This window comes from Strigops habroptila, chromosome 2 (genome assembly GCF_004027225.2).
Source record: "Strigops habroptila isolate Jane chromosome 2, bStrHab1.2.pri, whole genome shotgun sequence".
Taxonomy (NCBI): domain Eukaryota; kingdom Metazoa; phylum Chordata; class Aves; order Psittaciformes; family Psittacidae; genus Strigops; species Strigops habroptila.
Genome location: NC_044278.2, coordinates 30,581,677 through 30,600,201, shown reverse-complemented (window position 1 = coordinate 30,600,201; position 18,525 = coordinate 30,581,677). Strand labels below are relative to the sequence as shown.

Below are 18,525 nucleotides of genomic sequence, written 5' to 3'. Positions count from 1 at the left end.
AGTTGCTGCTCTTTTAGTTTAAAACCGTTACCCCTTGTCTTGTCACAACAGGCCCTCGTGAAAACTCTCTTCCCATCTTTCTTATAGGCTCCTTTTAATAGTTTTAACGACTTCTCTTCCCTGTACGCGTTGTTTCAAAGCAGAACGTTGCATTTACGCTGCACCAGGCGCCCCTTCGCCTCAGCGGCCACCGCGCATCGAGCCCCCGCTACGGGCGGCCGCGCCGCGAGGCCCCTCAGCCGTTCCCGCTGCGGCTGAAAAGGGGCGGGGCGCCGAGGGCGCGAGGCCGCCAGCCAATCAGAGCGGCCGTCCGGCTCACCCAACCGTCTCGCCCCTTTCTCTTTGGAGCAGGCGGGGCCGAGGGCGGGGCCGTGGGCGCGCGCCATGCTGATCACGCTGTGCTACCTCTACCTATGGGCGCGCTGGGGGCCTTGCTCGGCGGCGGTCATCCGCCGCACTGTGCGCCGACTGCACCGCTCCCGCTGCTCCTTCACCTTCTGCTGCTGCGCCGCCACCCCGCCGCCGCCTCGGCAGCCGCGCAGGCAGGTGCCGCCCAGGCAGGTGCCGCCCGAGGAGCGAGTCTGCCTCAGGATAGGGAACAAAGTCTTTTTCACGGACGAGACGCAGGTACCGCCTCGCGGCGTGCGGCTGAGGCTTGGGAGGCGCCTCGCCCGGCGCTGCTCGGGCGGGGAAGGAGCCGTGCGGGAAGCGGCCTCCCGCGTTACCGTGGCAACGGGGAGTCGCCTTCCCCGGCGGAGCGGTGTTGCCGCGCCTGGCCCCGCGGCCAGGAGGGAGCTGCGCGTTCCCCGAGGGCTGAGGTGGCGGATCCCGGGGGGAAAGGGGAGCCGCGGCTCTGGGGTTTGGGGCTGCGTTTTACCTCTGGACGTGTGGCAGCGAGCTTGTCAGTTGTGGGCTGAGGCTTGTGACTGGCAAAAGCAGTAAGTCGTGTAGCTTCCCAGGCCTGTCACAGCCCTGCTTGTCAAGGGAAGGCCTTGGTAGGAAACCTTAATACGTCTGTAGTTGCCTCTCATCACTACTTGAGAGGTAACTACACTCGGCTTGGGGGCTGAGGGGTGTTTTTTGCTATGTAAAGTGCAGCTTTGTAAGCACAGCTATGGCAATAGGAGCACTTGGCTAGGAGAACTTCATAGTATTTCCATATTTGTAACATACTTTTACCACATATAAGGCTTTAGTCTAAAAATAAATGTTGTGTTTGTGCACTCGAGATTGGTGCCGACATTTAAAACGGAGCCGAATCTGTAATGGAGTCCGGATTGAGCCTTTGGTTATGGACAACTGCTGTTCCCGATACAGAATGTTGTTTCAAGTGAGGAAAATGACATGAAAACCACCATCCGTGAAAAATCACCTTCTTTTTTTTTTCCCCAAATGGTCGGTGAGAGAGGAGGGTAGGGTGAGGCTGTGGTAGCCCACGACAGTGGAAAAATACTGTGCGTGAACCACGTTTCACTTGCCATCGCATGAAGTAAAACTGAAAGTAAGCTTGCTTCTGACTTTCGGGTTTTAGAAGCAGAGCTCCCGCGGCACTTCCCACAAATCATCTGAATTGTTTAATATTGGATTTGTCTGGTTTTGTTTCTAACTAACAGAATTCGTGTGGACAGGAGTCTTCTTGAGCTTTCCTTTTTGCTGTTTATATGTGTGTTTGTGGAAAATATTTCAGTGGTTAGACATTTTACTTAAATGCGTGTTACTGAAATGTATTTATGAAGCATGTTGTTGGCTAAGCGCTACTCTTCAAGAAGCAGAGAAGCTTTTCATAAATTCAGTGGGTAAAGAGGATGTTTTCAGTGCGGTGAAAACAAGATCACAAATGCTAATGGAGTTGTTTCAAAAATAGTGTTTTTGCTATCTAATGAGCAGATTACTTCATATTTCAGAGTGACGGCGATAATCTCAGCATCTCTCACATCAAAGTTAAATAGTTAATTTGCATTTTGATAAAGCTCATTGTCCTGGTTTCAGCTGGGATAGAGTTAATTTTCTTCCTGGTAGTTTGTACAGTGCTGTGTACCAAAACATCAGTGTGCTATCATTATTCTCATATTAAATCCAGAACACAGCACTGTACCAGTACTAGGAAGAAAATTAACTCTATCCCAGCCGAAACCAGGACACTCATAAAACCAATACCAAGTAATTGTCCATGTGTTTTAGAGGAGTTTTGCCTCAATTGCCCTGGATTATTGTTTTGTAAATCGAGTTTCGACTAATTTATGCTGTTCTTTGCTCCAATTGTACTAATTTCTTAAATATCTTCTCCTTGGTCCTTGCACAGTAAGCACTTTTTTTTTTGTCTGCAATGTTATTCGTGCAGACTGACTTCATAAACTTGTCAGTTTATTTGTGTTCACTGGGAGTTGGGAAGCCCTCTAGGGAACTGCAGCTTGGCTTGAAGTTTGGTGTAAAGTCAAAGTTGTTATTGAAAACATAGTTGCCTTTTAAAAAACATGTATTGAAATTTACCAGTTGCATTTGACTATGAGAATCTCTGTAGAAGATGCCTGCCATGCTGCATCTTGGTAGTGTGGTATATAAAGGTTGTCTGCATAAAAGGTAGAGGCAGCATCATGGTGGAGCTTTCTACATCATCTGTGAACACTGTGAAGAGAAAAAGGTTAAGTAGCATGCTTTTGTTGGCTGCTAGGTAGTTATCTAAGTTATATTGCTTTCTGAGTAGGTATAACTGCCTTTGCACTGTTATTGGTGACTTCTTAACAATTTATGACTTGCTGGTATTGTATCTTAATCTATAAAGTTTTTTGTTTGATCTTTAATCAAATTTGACACCTAAGGTAGTATACAGCTTCAGTAGCTCAGTCCACTTTCCTGTCAAAGGTAGCAACGTTTACTCTTACAGCTTCTGTGCTCTGTAAAGCTGGTTGTATTGGCAAACTATCCCCCTAGACTTAATACTGTGCAGTTTCATTTTAGATGTGGAGTGATGTTCACATTTAGTGTGCTATAGGGAAATTCTCCTGTTTCCACATAAAATTACTGAAGATGTGCAACACACGTGTTTCTAGTATAGTAGTAGCAAAATACCTATTTCTAATGTTTGCCATGTTTAAATTTGGCAGAAAAATGAAGTTCAATGCAATATCTGCATAAAAGTTGATGTAATATAGTATGGGAACAGATTATGTATTGAGAAGTTTTGAGGTTCTTAAACCTGTTCTTTTGTCTACTGATTCCAGCTTTTGAGCTTTATTTGCTCCTTTGTGAGGATGAGAGAGGGAACATTTTTATAATTTAATGAAGGAAATGTTTGTCCAGTGGTCTGACAAGTGGATAGGCTACCTTATGGACAAATGTATTTTGAGTGAGTTATTTCTTTGAAGTTACAGTTACGTACTGGATGTGTAATTTGGTGCAAACGCACAGGGATTTTATATATGTATAAAGTACCCTCTCTTTTTATTTCAAATATTTTTTTTTTTTAGGTTTTTTTTCAAATCCCTTTTTAGAGAATTTGTCCTGAGGTTGTATATGTCCACAAAACAGAACTGTCTTTCTATAACTGGCTTTACAAAGGAAGTCCTGAAACTTTGTAAATCAATTAGGTCTAAAAATCAGAGCTGTGTAGCATATAGTTCTTGGGTCACTTGTGGCTCACAGGTTGGTTAGCAGTGGGACTGTATGTTTCCTGGAGGATTGTTAACCCAACTGGAATGAATGCCACCTGGATTACTGTCCAGTTAGGGGGGCTGTAGTGTCTCACCAGGCAGGTTGTGTGTTGTGACTGCTTTCTCACTCCCTGCAAAGCAGTAGACGGTGCCCTTCAGCCACCAGAAGTGAGGTGACAGGGCCGTGGGTTTGTGTAGTTGGGGGTGGAGAAGGAAGGAAGCAAGAGGCAGGGTGAACTGCTGTGTAAATGAGAGAGGAGGATTGGGTTGAATGAGGGATGCTGCTGGTGGCAAATGGCCCACAAAAGTCACAGCGCCAATGGTACAGTGGTCCTGTGGCCCACTCACTTTTGCACTCTTCTTGTAAAGCTGAAAGCTGGAGTTGCAATTAGCTTAAAAGCTTAGGTTGTTGCTTTCAGTTTTACTTCTGATATGTTCCTACTTAATGGTTCAGACTTTTATCCCTTCTTTTTTCCTCATGGGGAATGTGAGATATTTCATGTAAGGCTGAGGGGTCAGATTTGAATTTCAGCTGGGCATAATTTAAAAATAATGTAAAATGAATTGTTAAATCAAATGCTTGCTATACAGACTTATTTTTCTTTCCTTTTTTCTTTTTTTTTTTTCAGTTCCTTGATGACTTAAACAGATGGAGTCTACTTCTCATTTCTCCTTTTATTTGTCCTGATAAATTACTTAAAGCAGGACATATAGCTTTTGTGACAGAAAGCATTTCAGCTCAGACAGATAACTTGCAGGAAGTACCTGGCTCTTCGAAAGAGGTAAGTAGTTCTCTTTGTTTCTTGCATAGAAAGTAGTATAGATGGGTCATTTGGTTGATATAAATCTAAAACAATTGAAGGTAAAAAAAAAATAAGTGGCAGATAGATTTTGTACGTTTATAATGTTATTGGAAATAAAAAGGTAATATTTTCATTAAAATTAGTCAATTTTAATACTCTATTTACATTTTATGCTTTTTTAGTAGCATGCTTCTCTGGCTGTGGATGGGAACTGTAGAATTCCACTGTGACTTTGGGTAAGGCATTAGGATTAGATACACTGAACAGGAAGAAAAAAGCTTGAAAGCTGTCTTACTAAGGCAGATCGGAAGTCCATTTATATGAGTATCCTGTCTCTGACACTAGCTGAAACAAATGTCTCAGTAAGAAGCAAGCATATGTTGTGATTTCTGAAGAGCTCTTAAAGCCTTCAAGCAAGTGATGGTAAAAAGTTGTAAGTGAAATAGAAGTCTCTCTTGGAACCTTTCTTTCATTGTGATTTATAAATACAAGTTTAAGTATTACACATTTGGATTATTTCGTCAGTCTGGAGAACGAAGGCCAAAATCAAGCTTTCAATATTTTAGCTTTTCTATAAAATGCAGTGGGGGAATGGCAATACTTTTTGGTTGGAATTTTATAAACTGTGTTTGCTTTTTAATGGATAATACTTCTAAAATGGTTTTGAGGTGTCCAAATTTATAAATTAAACTACTACAGAAATCCTTATGGGAAGCATACTTATAAAACATTCATGTGCTGGAGATTTGAAAAATCTAAAAAGTGCCTTCTCCACTACTGTATTGAAAGTGTGAAGATGTGGATTTAGAAGATGATGTTCTAAAACTTGAATTACTGAATATATAATTTCTCTAAACTGATTATGCATAAGAATAGTATCCAGACCCTAGCAGAACTTGCTATGAACTTGAGATCATGTGTCTCTCCCCTACATTTTACTGGTTTTTTACTGTTTTTTTCCTCACATGAGGAATGCCTGCTGCCTAAGCATCTCAGCCTGGGTGCAGGTCTGAAGGAGGAGAAAGGTTGTAACCCAAAGCAAAAGATAAAATTACCTTCCAGGGTGTAAAAATCTTTCAAGTGGTACAGGTTGGCCTAATTCCTTCCTAAGGCAGTCAGTTGTGTGCGCTGCGTGTTCTCCATAGTGAAGAGGGCAGAATGGACCCCATTGCCTACTGGAAAGAGGAGAAATGGAAAGGCGTGTATACTAGGATATTTCTGAGTGGGCAGTAATAAAACATTTGGCCTGATCTCTAGGGTACCATAAAAACCACGGAGCCCATGCATTAAACGGGCTGTGCCACAAGCTGGGATCACCGCCTGGGAGCAGTCCATAAGGTGTCTTCCTCAGTGCCCCCTGCTTAGCATCCTAAAGGGCTGTCTGCCATCCTTGCTTTCTGGCATCAGGTTTCAAGCTCTTTCTTGGAGTTAAAGGAAACTTGTCACATACACAGGTGCTTGCTGCCTGTCTGTTTCCCTGGATGAGGAATATATATTTCCTATCTCACTTATTCTGGGAGGTAAGCCAGGAGTCCTCTGCTGGAGTGAACATCAAGAGCAGAGTGGTTGGTAAATAGACTTATCTAACTTGAGCGCAGGAGCAGAAGGACAGATTGGGAATGGGCACAGTGCCTGCAATCAAGCTTTTAGTTACCTTCACCCACTATGGACACCTCTCAGTTCTAGAACAGAGCACGTTTTTGGAGCATGTTAGACTTTGGCCTCTAGAGGAATGATGTCCAGGTGAAGTGGTGCATCAGGCAAAATCATTAGCTCTACGAAGTTCAGAGTGTCAGGACTGGAGGCACTGAAAGCTTGTTGAGAACTCTGAGACCTTTTCTGCTGAAGTGTTCTGACTGTGCTTCCACTGGCCTCATATTTCCTTGGAGCACACAGGAAGTGGCCACATTAGCTGGTTTGTAAATGTTTTTATCGCCTTTGATATAAGACTGTGGAATCCATCCAGGTGGGCCCTACTTCTGGGAGACAAATTAGATAGGGTATCTGCTGTGCTCTATATATTGTTTCAGAATGTAGCTGGGGCACGCTGGACCAACTCAGACAGAAGGATAAGTGAGGGTTGTTTGGGTTTTTTTGGGGGGGATTTGTTTGTATTTTGTTGTTGTTGTTGTTTGTTTTTATGTGTGTGTTTGGTTTTTTTTACTTCTTTTTTTTGTTGGGAGGGTTTTGTTTGGGCTTTTTTTTGGGGCAAGGGATTGGTTTTGGTTTTTTGTTTTTGTAGCAGAGAGGTCCACAAAAACATCTGTGTTGAAGCTCTAGTTCTTTTGGGGTTTTTTGTTTGGTGGACTTGTTAAATCTTCTTGGTTTTGTTTGCATTTTCTTTAGCATATAAAATGTCTGCGTTCTTATGTAGATATAAATAATTAAGTTGATTTATCAAGTTCAAAAATGATAGTCCAGGCAAGAGGGCAAAACTACAGAGGAAAAGGACTATCATTTTTTTGTTTGTTTGTTTTTCTTCTGTGTACACATCACTTCTAGTGAGGTGCTCTGAATTCTGCTATCTCTGGCCATCAACATAGATAGCAGCTGTAAGAACAGGTTGCTTCTGTGACCTATGAGAATTTCAAAACAGAAAGCCCTACAAAGAATGGCTTATGAGTGATCCATGACTGGTTTCAACTGTGGTGGATCCAGAAAACAGGAATATAAATAATTTCTCATCTCTTGCTAAGAGCTGTCCTTTCATTCTGTATTCTGAGAGAATTTTGATGATTTCTAGTCATAGCAGGAAGGCTTGGCCTGTTTGAAAATATTCTCTGAGAATTTTTGTTCTGTTGTGAAGCAAATGGATCATTGCATGAGCAGGATTACAGGTCATATGTCTTGGCAAAAGCCTTACTTTGTGAGATTCTTTTGTGCATTCACTTTGCTTGTACTAGACAGCACTAATTACTTCTTGTGGCTTAACCCCAGTTGGCAACAAAGTACCATGCAGTCGCTTGCTCGCCGTCACTCCCCCGTGCTCCCCTGCAGCAGGATGGGGAGGAGAACTGGGGAAAAAGATAAAACCCATGGGCTGAGATAAGAAGTTTAATAATTGAAATAAAATAAGATATAATAAGAATTGTAATTAAAAGAGGCAACAAAAAGAGAGAAAGGAATAAAACCCAAGAAAGACAAGTGATGCACAGTAACACTTGCTCATCTGCTGACTGATGCACAGCCCGACCCAAGCAGCGATTGGCCTCTCCCAGCCAACTCCCCCCAGTTTCTATACTGAGCATGATGTTCTATGGTATAGAATATCCCTTTGGCTAGCTTGGGTCAGCTGTCTTGACCATGTTCCTTCCTGGTTTCTTGTGCCTCTCTTCTCTGGCGGAGCATGGGAAGCTGAAAAGTCCTTGACTTAGAGTAAGCACTGCTTAACACATTTATGTTTTAGTTGTTTCTATGAACATTATTCTAAATGCAAAACCCATGACACTGTACCAGCCACTAGGAAGAAGATTAACTCCATCCCACCTGAAACCAGGACACTGCTTTTTACTAGTTAGCATGTCTAATATTTTACTTCGTGCCATGAAAAATATCCCTTGCCCTCCAGCACAGAGAGTAGCTCAGAGTTATATGCTGAGGAAATGGAGAAGGAAGCTGGTATCCTATGTCATAAATGTGTCTGTTATGTTTGTCACTGGTGATCATGAATTGCCAACACTTAGCAGCAGGCCCTTAGAGTTTTGCGCCTTATGACTGCACCTGAAGAATTCTGTTCCAGCTGTGTTGTACCAATAGACTGAACACAGTTGGGAATACCTTCCATCTGGAAAGTGATGGTGTTATCCAGGTCAACACTCAAGGCAATTGCCTGGGGCAATTCTGGCTGACTTGGTCAGACTTCCCCGGTGACAGTGGGGTGAAGTCTTGACTGATGCTGCAACTACAATGATTCATATCTATCGGGGTTTGGTATGACTATCTTCCAGAAGGAGAATTTGTTCTGCTTCAGAACCAGATAATACTAGTGTGTGCCCAGAAATATATCCTGTAACTTCAGAGCTGGTATTTCTTTGTGGTACAGACATGGAGATGACCTTTTTACTTTTACTCGTGAGTGGTTGTTACTAGTGAGTGATCGAGACATTCAGGACCCAAGTGATACATCTGTCATGAATGTGAGAGCTGGCTCTCACCAACTGTGTGTTCTGGCATGTCTGATTTGAATCTGTTACTTGCTCTTGTATTACAGAGTTCTAGTTTAACCCATAAGTTAAAGCATGCAGCTGACCTTGTGGTGAACACAAACACACTGCCCATGCGCTGTTATCTTTTTCTCTTTTTGAAACTAAGTTTGTTCGCTAGGGGTTAGTATAGGTAATGTATCAGAAGATACCCACCCAGATTTCTTGTGAGGTATCCAGAGGCCACAGGTATGAGGCCACATGTATGGACTGGATGGTCTCATTTGGACTGTGCTAATCAGAGATTGTCTTCAAGAATGGCTTAGAAAGGAGACGCGACCATTAAGGTTATATGAAATCTCACTTTCTTCTTGTTCCCTTGGGAAATACTGTAAAGTCAAAAGTTGGAAATAGATTCTTTTGGATATTATGTAAACCACTTAACGGCAGTAGATAAAAAGGTAAATTTAGCTGACAGTCTAATTCTGAACAACTAAATACCCAAGAGCTCATCCTCGTTTTGTGCATTCCAAAGAAGCATTTTTTTCTTACCGTGTTTAAACCATGTTCCATCTTGTATGTAGTGATAAAAGGGTGAACTTCATGAAAGTGGTTTGCTGATGACAGCATCAAAGTGCTGGAGTTGCTATGTGGGAATTGAGCTTTGTCTCCTAGTATTGGAACATATTACATGGCAAAGGCTAATTTTTTTTAAGGTCATGAGAGCAGGTGGTGCTTCATTGTCTCTGAAAACGCCTTCACAGGAGAACATTTGGTTTATGTATCCTATAAAAGATAGAGACTGTGGTATCATTCACAATTTTTACTGAAATTGGGGCCTTACTCAGTTTGTGTTTTCAGAATTGACTCAAATCACTGTGTTTGTAAATGATCTGAATGTTGTTTTGTTCGGTAGTGTTGTTTTATAAACATAAGGTTTAAAAGGGGTCACTTTCAGTTATGAGTCAGCAGACAGATTTGTAGTCTTTATTAATGTGTCTGCCTTTCAGAAGAAAACCAAAACTCTTTTCAGTTTTCCTCCACTTGTCTTTTATAACTGAACTTGTTCTCAAAGATAGTACAGCTGTGTAATTTGGGTTTAACAAACCTTCTTGAAGAAAATAATCTCAAGTGTGTCATTTTCACAGTGCTTTTTTTCCTGGAGAATAGAATTTTTTGAGTCTTCTGTGTTTAGTTATGCTTCTGATAGTCAATGTGTACTTTTATTAAACCCTAGTAGTTTACTTTTGCTCTTTTTATCAGCATTCTTTTTAGAATTTGTGCTGAAAGCCATGTCTTGGAAATAAATGAAAACAGAATTATACTTATAGAATGGGGTAATGTTCCCCTGCTGTTTTGTGTATTATTTGAAGCTTTTATAGCCTTGATCTTTGGGAAGGATGTATTTGTACTTCCACTTTGCTATCAACTTGGTGTTGCTTTGTTTACTTCTCCCAGGACTTGTAGCAGGTATTGCTTTCTACATGACCCTTCCTCAGTAGGTTCTTTTGGTTGTATTCAGTCTCATACATTGACCTTTGTAGTCATGAAGGGTGCACTTTTGCGTGAAAGGAACTGTCAACTGAAAGCCCTCTCTACTTGAGATGTGTTGTCTCATGATACTGTTAAATGCAGTAGTTGTTTTAAACACATCAGGCATCACAGAAACAAGTTTAAAAGTGATTCTGCCAATTTAGAATTCTATAATCCTAGTAGCTACACTTTTTTTTAAAAGTACTTTCTTTACAATTACTTCCAGTCCTTGGGATTGCCAGTTGTACTGCTTTGGCTTGATAATGTCCCTCTCTTGGCTCTGCCTACTGTAGTGCTGCTTTTTAATAGCAGAATCCTTTGGGAAGGAAGGCCAGTTTTTATTTGCAGTTCATCTTGCAGACTCATAATGCTGTTGGTATTTTGATATTTTTCTGTAACCTTTTCAAACTGAAAAACATGCATATGCTTTATTCTAGATTGTGAAGTGGTCAGACTATTGTTCACCGTTGGCCTATAAACCTGGTGAGCCTTATAAGTTAGTTGCTGAAGCAAGCGTAGATAATTTCAGTAACCTTGGAATAGCATTCATGGAAGACAGGCTTCAGATGGATAATGGAATGGTGCCACACAAGATCGTTTGTAAGTATCTTAATGAAATGTTTTTAATGGTAGAACATGTTTGCTTCGTAGCTGTTTTAGGACTGTGCATATAGTCTTTGTACCATGCTTTTGTTTTGGTACAATGTTTGCTTCCTGTTGTCATTCTGGGCTGTCGATCACTCTGTAGCACTACTGTATTTTATACTGATTACTGTCAAATGTAGAGATCCTTGAAAAGTTAGACCACTCTTTGAGTGAGTTGGTCTCTTTACAGATCTTTACATCTTTACAAATGCAACAACAAAAATAACAGAAAAATGGATCAAAACATTTTTGCAATAAACCCTTCTCTTTAATGCCTCATAAGCTATTGCCAATAGTTAACTGCAGTACGATGAGATCTTTGGTTTTTTCATTCAGCAGCAGTCTCATTTTTCCTGCCTAGTTGTATCTTCTCAGTTGTGTTGATAAAACTTTGGGTCATGTAGAATAATAAAATAATGATTTTGGCTGCAAAAAGTATCCTCTTCCTTGTCCCCAAACTCCCCTAAATAGGGCAAGGGGGTAGTGATTTTTTCGTTTGGTTGGTTGGTTGGTTTGGGTGTTTTTTTGTTTTTTGGTTTTGTTTTTGTCTTGGGTTTGGGTGTTGTTTTTTTTGTTAGTTTCTTTTTTTTGTTCGGGGTTTTTGTTTTGTTTTTTTTTGTGTGGGTTTTTTTTTTTTTTTTTAATTTAGCTCATAGTGCATTGGCAGAAGTCAGGGAATGCTGAAATCGAGAACAGCTAGACAGTGTGCAAGAGGGTAGGTAGGAATATGCTCACAAATGTACATGATATGAAATTTTGTCTGTTGGTGCTGCTCTGCAAAACCATTCATGCAGGAGCAGATGGAAGCTGAGTGTCCCAGTCATTTAATTTTCAGAATGCTTTCTGGCTCATTTTGCCTCAGGTACTGTGTGCATGCTAGAACTGCTCCGTTAGAACAGGCTTATGCAGGCTGGGTTGATGGAATAGCATATAGGCTGATGGCCATGAAATTCTCCTGGGCTGTGGAAAAAGTCTTCCTTCACTTTTCTGCTCCAAACTAGGCAAAAGGGATGTAGTTTCAAGGGAATGCAGGTGGTGTTAAGTGAAGAAAGTGATTAAACTTGGATCTGGTGTTGTGTGTCAGTCGACTGTTTTGTTAATGAAGTTTCTTGCTGAATTTTTTTGAGAAATCAGAAACAAAACCATAGTAAGTTTCTTTGACCTTACAGGAGTGGAAAGAAATTCAGTAAAATTTTGCAGACTTTTATTTGAAATATTTGCATGGCTCAGCAGCAGAAAAAAATTATGGAAAGTATTTTTTTTTTTTTTTCCTCTCCTTATTTAGTTTGCTCTGCAAGTTTCACACTGGTAATAATAGTAATCTTTGCCCTTCTTTTCTCACTTATATTTGCCAGAAGTGTTTTGTCTTTGCATTTCTGTCCTTTACTTGGGGGAGAAAGAGGAAGGTCTAACAGTCCTTCCTATTTGCTAGTTTTCCCTTGGATGCTCAGCTCCCAAGTCTTGCTATGGTGGGTAAGGTATGTCTCCCTTTCTGCAGACTGAAAGCTGTTCAGATTTTTTTCATTCCCTTTGACTTGTGCCAAGCTTTTATCTGCAGCCTTCAGCCATGCAGAGGCATAGTTCAGTGTCTTCATGTTACCCAATATCATCACTTTATTAGCCTATTTCAAAATACTTCATTTCAAAATAACAGCAAGCAATTTTTGCACCCTGCCCTCCTTAAGAGACCATATTTTTTCCAAAGGTTCTTTCCTTGCTTCATTTTGTCCTTTGCCGGGGACAGAGGCTTAGGCAAAACAACAAGCTGATAAGTTGACACATTTCTGGGAACTTCCTCACCTTACCACCCATAGACTATCATTCTGTTAATAACACATCTGCCTTGTGTGCAGTACTGGTCATGTTTTACTTTTGTGCAAATATTTTTGTACTTACAATAGATGTTACTTTGTTTAAATGTGCCCTCTAAGTATCTAGTATTGTGCTCTCAGTCAGACTTTCCTGGAACAAAGAGTCATTAGAGTAAATGACTTGTGTTATGAGTGCGAATTTATTATGTTCTTGGGGGAGAGGGTTAGGATTTGGTGTGTCAAACAAATTCTTGCTGTTATAGATGATTTGTACTGAAATTAAATATAGGTCTCGCCATGGTAGTGATATTCATCATAACTCTTTTAATATCACTTTTATAACCTGTTTTTCTTTAACTCTTCCAGCTGTCCATTTACAGGAATCTACTCTGAAGGAGTTGGCAGAGGTAGAAGCATCTGTAGAAGAGCAAAATGTAAGCAGTAAACAAATGGATGAAGTAACTCCTGCTGCTACTTTTGGGACTACTCTTAAATCAGGATTAGGAGTAGTGGAAACTGCAGGACAAAGTGAAGAAGAGAAATCCAAGTTGGAGAAAGAAAGTGAGCCTGAAGATGAATCCAACAGTTTATCTGACAAAGAAATAGGTGCTGGAGAACATCATCACTTGCATCTTTCCAGCTGTCATGAATGCCTGCAACTTGAAAACAGTACTATTGAATCAGTCAGATATGCTTCTGCAGAAGACATTCCAGAACTTTCTGATGATTGCAATAGCACACTGGAAGAGAATGATGGTTGTCTAGCAAGAGGAATTAAGAGAGTAAACCTTGCTGGAAAGCCCCCTAATATATTGATTTATCTTGGCTCTGAAACTGGAAAAGTGGAATTTGGGCAGGTAAAATCAATCCTTCAGGAATGCATTGATGCAGACAGCTACACCATCTACCAGCTCCATGAGGAACAAGTTCTGAAAGCTCCGTGGGTTGATAATTCACTGCTGTTGATCATTGCCACAGATGAGCCTATTTCTGAGGAGAACCACAAACAATTTATGAAGTTTTTATCTAAAGGTGGAAAGATTCTAGGGTTTTCGTCATCTTTTACATTTGATGGCATACAAATAAAGAGAAAAAACAAACTGAAGAAGGCTGTTCATGAATTAGTGGTCTCTAAAATGGACAGCACTGAAATTAAGTTAAATCTCTTGGTCAGTGGCTGTGTTTTTGAGGAAGTGAGGAAGGAAGATACAAGCAAAGTGAAGATATTGAGTCAATTAAATAATGCTGATAAAGATACAGTTATTGTTCATCTGTCTCATGGAGACAGTGGAGGAGAAGCCATTCTTTCTCAGGTACTGTGCATACAGAAGCATTAATTTGCTAAAAAAGTTCACTTTTTCCTATTGCATGCTCTTGGGGGTGCCTGTCAAGGGGGGGTGTAGATGGATGTCTCAGTGAATGTACAAGGGCTCTGCAGAATATCTTTCACTTGATCCTCAGGAAGCTTAAAGAGTGGTAGAGAAACGTCACTGCTGTTTCACTTCCTTCTTTTCACCATGCAGCTATGCACATCTAGATCATTCAAGACCACGGCGGGTGGTAGAGAGCAGATTTGCACAGTAAGCAAGCATCTTCAAGAGCAGAGCTGTCTTTTTCTGCCTGCTAGAAGTTGTGCAGTGATACAGCTGTGCATTTTGCAGATTTTGGGAGGTGGGAAGAGGAAGAGCTGAGTTGTTGGTGGACTTGGGTGAAAGCATATACTGGCAAGATGAAAAAAAGACATCCTTATGAAAATATGAACTATGGTAAAGCAGAGAGTCAGGAGAGGATGTAAAATAAACCTTGCAAGAAACTTGAAAGATGTCTTTTCTTAAGGTTTAAGGTTATGGTAGCCAACATTTCTGGAAATCTGACTAGTGAATGAGAAAGTCCCAGCCTTTATTACTCGTTGCATGCCATGTCTAGAAAAATTGCTATACAATTTTTGCTTGAGCAAGTAACTACACAACAAAGGTTAGTGTCTGACTTGACTGAAACACTGTTGTTGATCTAGGTCTGTTGATTCTCCTCTTGCTAGCATTGCTACTGTTTTCTCAGGTATATTCTGTTTGCATCTCAGTGTTGTGAATGAAGTGAACCAAGCAATTGATTTCTTTAGCAGCACTTTGATTAAGGCTAATTTTTAGATGGATGTTAGGTTCATGATGTTGGCCTTGCTGTTCTGTCATTAAAAAAACCCAACACTATATTCAACTGGAATGTAATTTTTCTATTATCAAAAATAAAACTCTAAAACTTGGGTGTTTTTGTAAACCTCAACACCTTTTCAGTCAGTAATATATGCTCTTCTTTTGGGGAGGGTTGTGAGGGAGAATCTGGTCTGCTGGAAGCCTGCCTTTTTGTTTTCTGAATCTTCCTTCAAGCTTTAAACTTTTTGATGTTTAACGTCCTACACCTAACAAATACTTCAGAGCACCTGGGGGACAGAAGAGGGGGAGTCTAGATTGAGCCAAAATGTTATTCGTTCCACTTCATAATAATAATATCCCAGCAAATAGGTACCTCTCCAATGTTGTGGTATTGTGATCTCTGTTAGAAAAACCCCAAACAAAACCAACACCCTCTCAAAAATTTAAACAACAGATTAAGTTCAAGTGTTCATAATCTTTTTTGTTGTTGTTACTCTCTGTCTTCTTGGATAATGGGTGAGAAGCTTCCATGGATGTGTTAAAGGTAAATGCTGGTCACTGATTATATAAATAGTCACAGATACCGGACTAATGTTTTGAGTGATAGGAAAGCTGATAAGAGGTACCATTAAGTTTAGAAAAGAAGTCTATGCGCTATAGTATGTGCCTGCCTAGGTGTGTAACCTGTGCTATTAAACTTAGAGAGATTTCAGCCATTTCATAGTAAAACTTTTAAAAAGTCAGCCTGAAGGCATCTTGCACGTTTTGAGTTGGCCTCAGTAGGAGCAGATGTAAACATTTTCTTCTTAGCATGGCTGTTCACAATTATATCACTTCCTTTGCTGTGTCGTTACTCTGTCTCAGCACACTGAGAAAAGCAGAGCAATTACCAGTGTTTAAGTAGATGAGAAATATAATGGAGACACAGCTGAACAAACTTTATGGAAGATTCTAGGACCTTTTTTTACCACTATTTTAGTTACAGGAGAACTTTCTCAGGAGCCCATAACACTCAAATTTAACTGCTCACGTATCAGGTAGCATACACTCTTCTAGCAATTATGTAATGTAGAAATATTCATCAGGTTTCTTAGAAGTGTTTTTGTCTGTTTATCAGATTAAATTGCTAGCTTTTTGGAAACTCTGTTATGCATAGTAGCATGTTTATAGCTTTATGTAGGAAGCTTTGCCACCCATGTGCTGTGTGCTTGTACTAGAAAATTGATTAGCTACTGTTGCTATCCGTTTCTGCAAGTTCCATGGTGAAACCTGCTTTGCTGTACCATTTAAATTGACCTTTCTGCTGCAGTAAAACTTAATACTTCAGAGGTTTTCCACAGAAAAAGGGCATTACGGTATAGCTTCAAAAATCAGATTAAAAAGATTAGTGTGTCATTTTATAATTTTAAATGACTTCCAGTCTGGATTTGAAAAGCCTTATTGTTTTCTCTTCAGGGGACTGACAGTGACATCAGCCATTAAATATTCTGTCACAGACTTGTTGTTTCCCTTTTTTCTGTTCTTCCCTGCCCCCCCATTTTGGCATGTTTCCCTGAATTTCAAAAAAGTAGATCCAGGATGAAGAACACGATTAAAATGTGCAAAATTGCAGAAATTAACGAAGATAAGAGCTTGTCATTTTCATTAAATTAATATGCATATACTAGGGTACAAAGGCTTCTGAATATCACAGAATGGTTGTGGCTGGAAGGGACCACTGGAGATCATCTAGTCCAATCTCTCTGCTCAAGCAGGGTCACCCAGAGCACATTGCTCAGGACTGTGTCCAAATGGCTCTTGAATATCTCCAGGGAAGGAGACTCCCCAACCACTTTGGGTAACCTACTGCAGTGCTCAGTCACCCTCATAATAAAGTTGTTCTTTCTCATGTTCAGGTGGAACATCTTGTGTTTTAGTTTGTGGCCGTTGCCTCTTGTTCGATTGCTTGGCACCACCAAGAAGAGCCCCATCCTCTTGACACCTTCCCTTCAGTTCCTTATACACATTGATCAGGTTCACCCTTCGCCTTCTCTTCTCTAGGCTGAACAGACCCAGCTCCATCAGGCTTTCCACTAGTATCTCTGGATAGTTCAGCAGCCACAGGCAGGACAAAGCTGCTTTTGAAAATGTTACACTTATCTCTCTCAGACACACTAAAACTTGTAATGCCAACAGCATTTTTATTTTTTTGTATTCCTTCTGCATGTGTCCTGCCAGGCACACTTGGAACTGGATATCAATTCAATGGGTGTCCAAACCGAAGAGGATTTTAATTTGCTTAAGATAAGCAATACCAAGAGATATGAAGTTCTCAAGGAGATCCTGATATCGCTTGGCCTGAAGTGTGAATTAAGTAAAATTCCTACGTTAACACCTATTTACCTTCTCTCTTCTGATGAGGTAAGGCTTCTGCTTACGTTTCAGTTATTTGAGATTTACTCTACAAGACAAATTCAGTGTTCACTTAAATACGCCTTGTTTCTTATGTGGTATGTTTACATATGTACTACAGGTAAGCAAAAAGTTTAATTTCTACTCTGTCAGTATTTTGTTACCTGCTAGTAGTAGTTTTGAATTTAACCATGGGAATATTGTGCAGTTAACATATCAGATATATTTGCTGTATTTCTGCTAAGAGCTTTTATGCTTATTTCCATGCTTCTCCAGTATCAAAACATAAGGCTGTGGTAAGCTACAGAAAGAACTTACTTAAAAGTCAAGATTTGGTTTTCTTTTAAAATGAGGTAGAAAGTTCTGTATGCTGGCAACAAAAGGTCAAACCCAAATTATGGAGAGTGGTGTGGTAGACCAAAACTGAAAGAGCTGAATGAGTAGGGAAGAGTGTGTGATTACACAATGAAGAGCTTTATTCCAGAGGATTTTGTAATGTTTCCTGGAAATAGAATAGGTTCTTATAATTCAGACAGTCACCTGGCTATTCTGGACTTCTCAGTTTGAGACACTCTCATGAGGAATTATGAAGAACATGTAAAGCAGTAATCTTAACTCTTTTTTTTTTTTTTTTTTTTTTTTTTTTAAACATGACTTCAAATACATGAGGACTGTATTATATTGATCTGAAGGGGTGAAAGCACTAGGTTATTAAAAAGCAATGCAGGCTACTCAGGCTCTTTGACGTTGTTGTTTCCAACCCATATAGCTCTCTCAATACTTGCTCTTAGCACGCTTGTCTGATTTCTACTCCCTTTCTGTACCACTCTCACATTAGCACAGAAATACTAATATCTGTCTTTAGAGGAATTCAAGTATAGAAGCTCCTCCTTGGGTGCCTGTTTCCAGCAGTATCAAATATCACATCCTTTTTTGGCTACAGGATCAGTCAATGAACCAAGTGACATTACAGCTGAAATGTTTTTTAAATAAATGATGATCGTCTAGATTTAGATTGTACCTTTCAGAACACTGTTCATTAATCTGGAAGGTGGCTATGATAAGCATTGCACAATTTACAGATGGGGAATATGTGATTTTTTTTTTTTTTAAGTTTTTAGGAGACAAAGGATGTGGTTTTGAGTGATCACTTGCTGAATGTTGCTTTGGGGTCCTTTATGGGTGTGCAAAGACAGAAACAATACAAAGTTTTCCTTCACTATGGAGAGAAGGAGGATATGTGGAACAGGTTGCCCAGAGAAGCTGTGGCTGCCCCATCCCTGGAAGTGGTCAAGATCGGGCTGGATGGGGCTTTGAGCAACCTGCTCTAGTGAAAGGTGTCGTCCCCCATGCCCCCCTCTCCCCACCACGTGGCAGGGCTTGGAACTAGGTGATCTTTG

General features: G+C 40.4%; 1 protein-coding gene across 1 annotated transcript in view; it reads left to right on the top strand.

Annotated features, from left to right (window-relative positions):
- Positions 1–377: 377 nt before the first annotated feature.
- HLCS (holocarboxylase synthetase) overlaps positions 378–18,525 on the top strand; it is a 124,198-nt gene continuing 106,050 nt past the window's right edge. Inside the window, exons 1-5 of the mRNA XM_030475964.1 lie at positions 378–627; positions 4,280–4,432; positions 10,566–10,728; positions 12,951–13,897; positions 16,952–17,134. Coding sequence (XP_030331824.1) covers positions 385–627; positions 4,280–4,432; positions 10,566–10,728; positions 12,951–13,897; positions 16,952–17,134 — 1,689 coding nt within the window. The 5' untranslated portion in view covers positions 378–384. The remainder of the gene's footprint in view (positions 628–4,279; positions 4,433–10,565; positions 10,729–12,950; positions 13,898–16,951; positions 17,135–18,525) is intronic.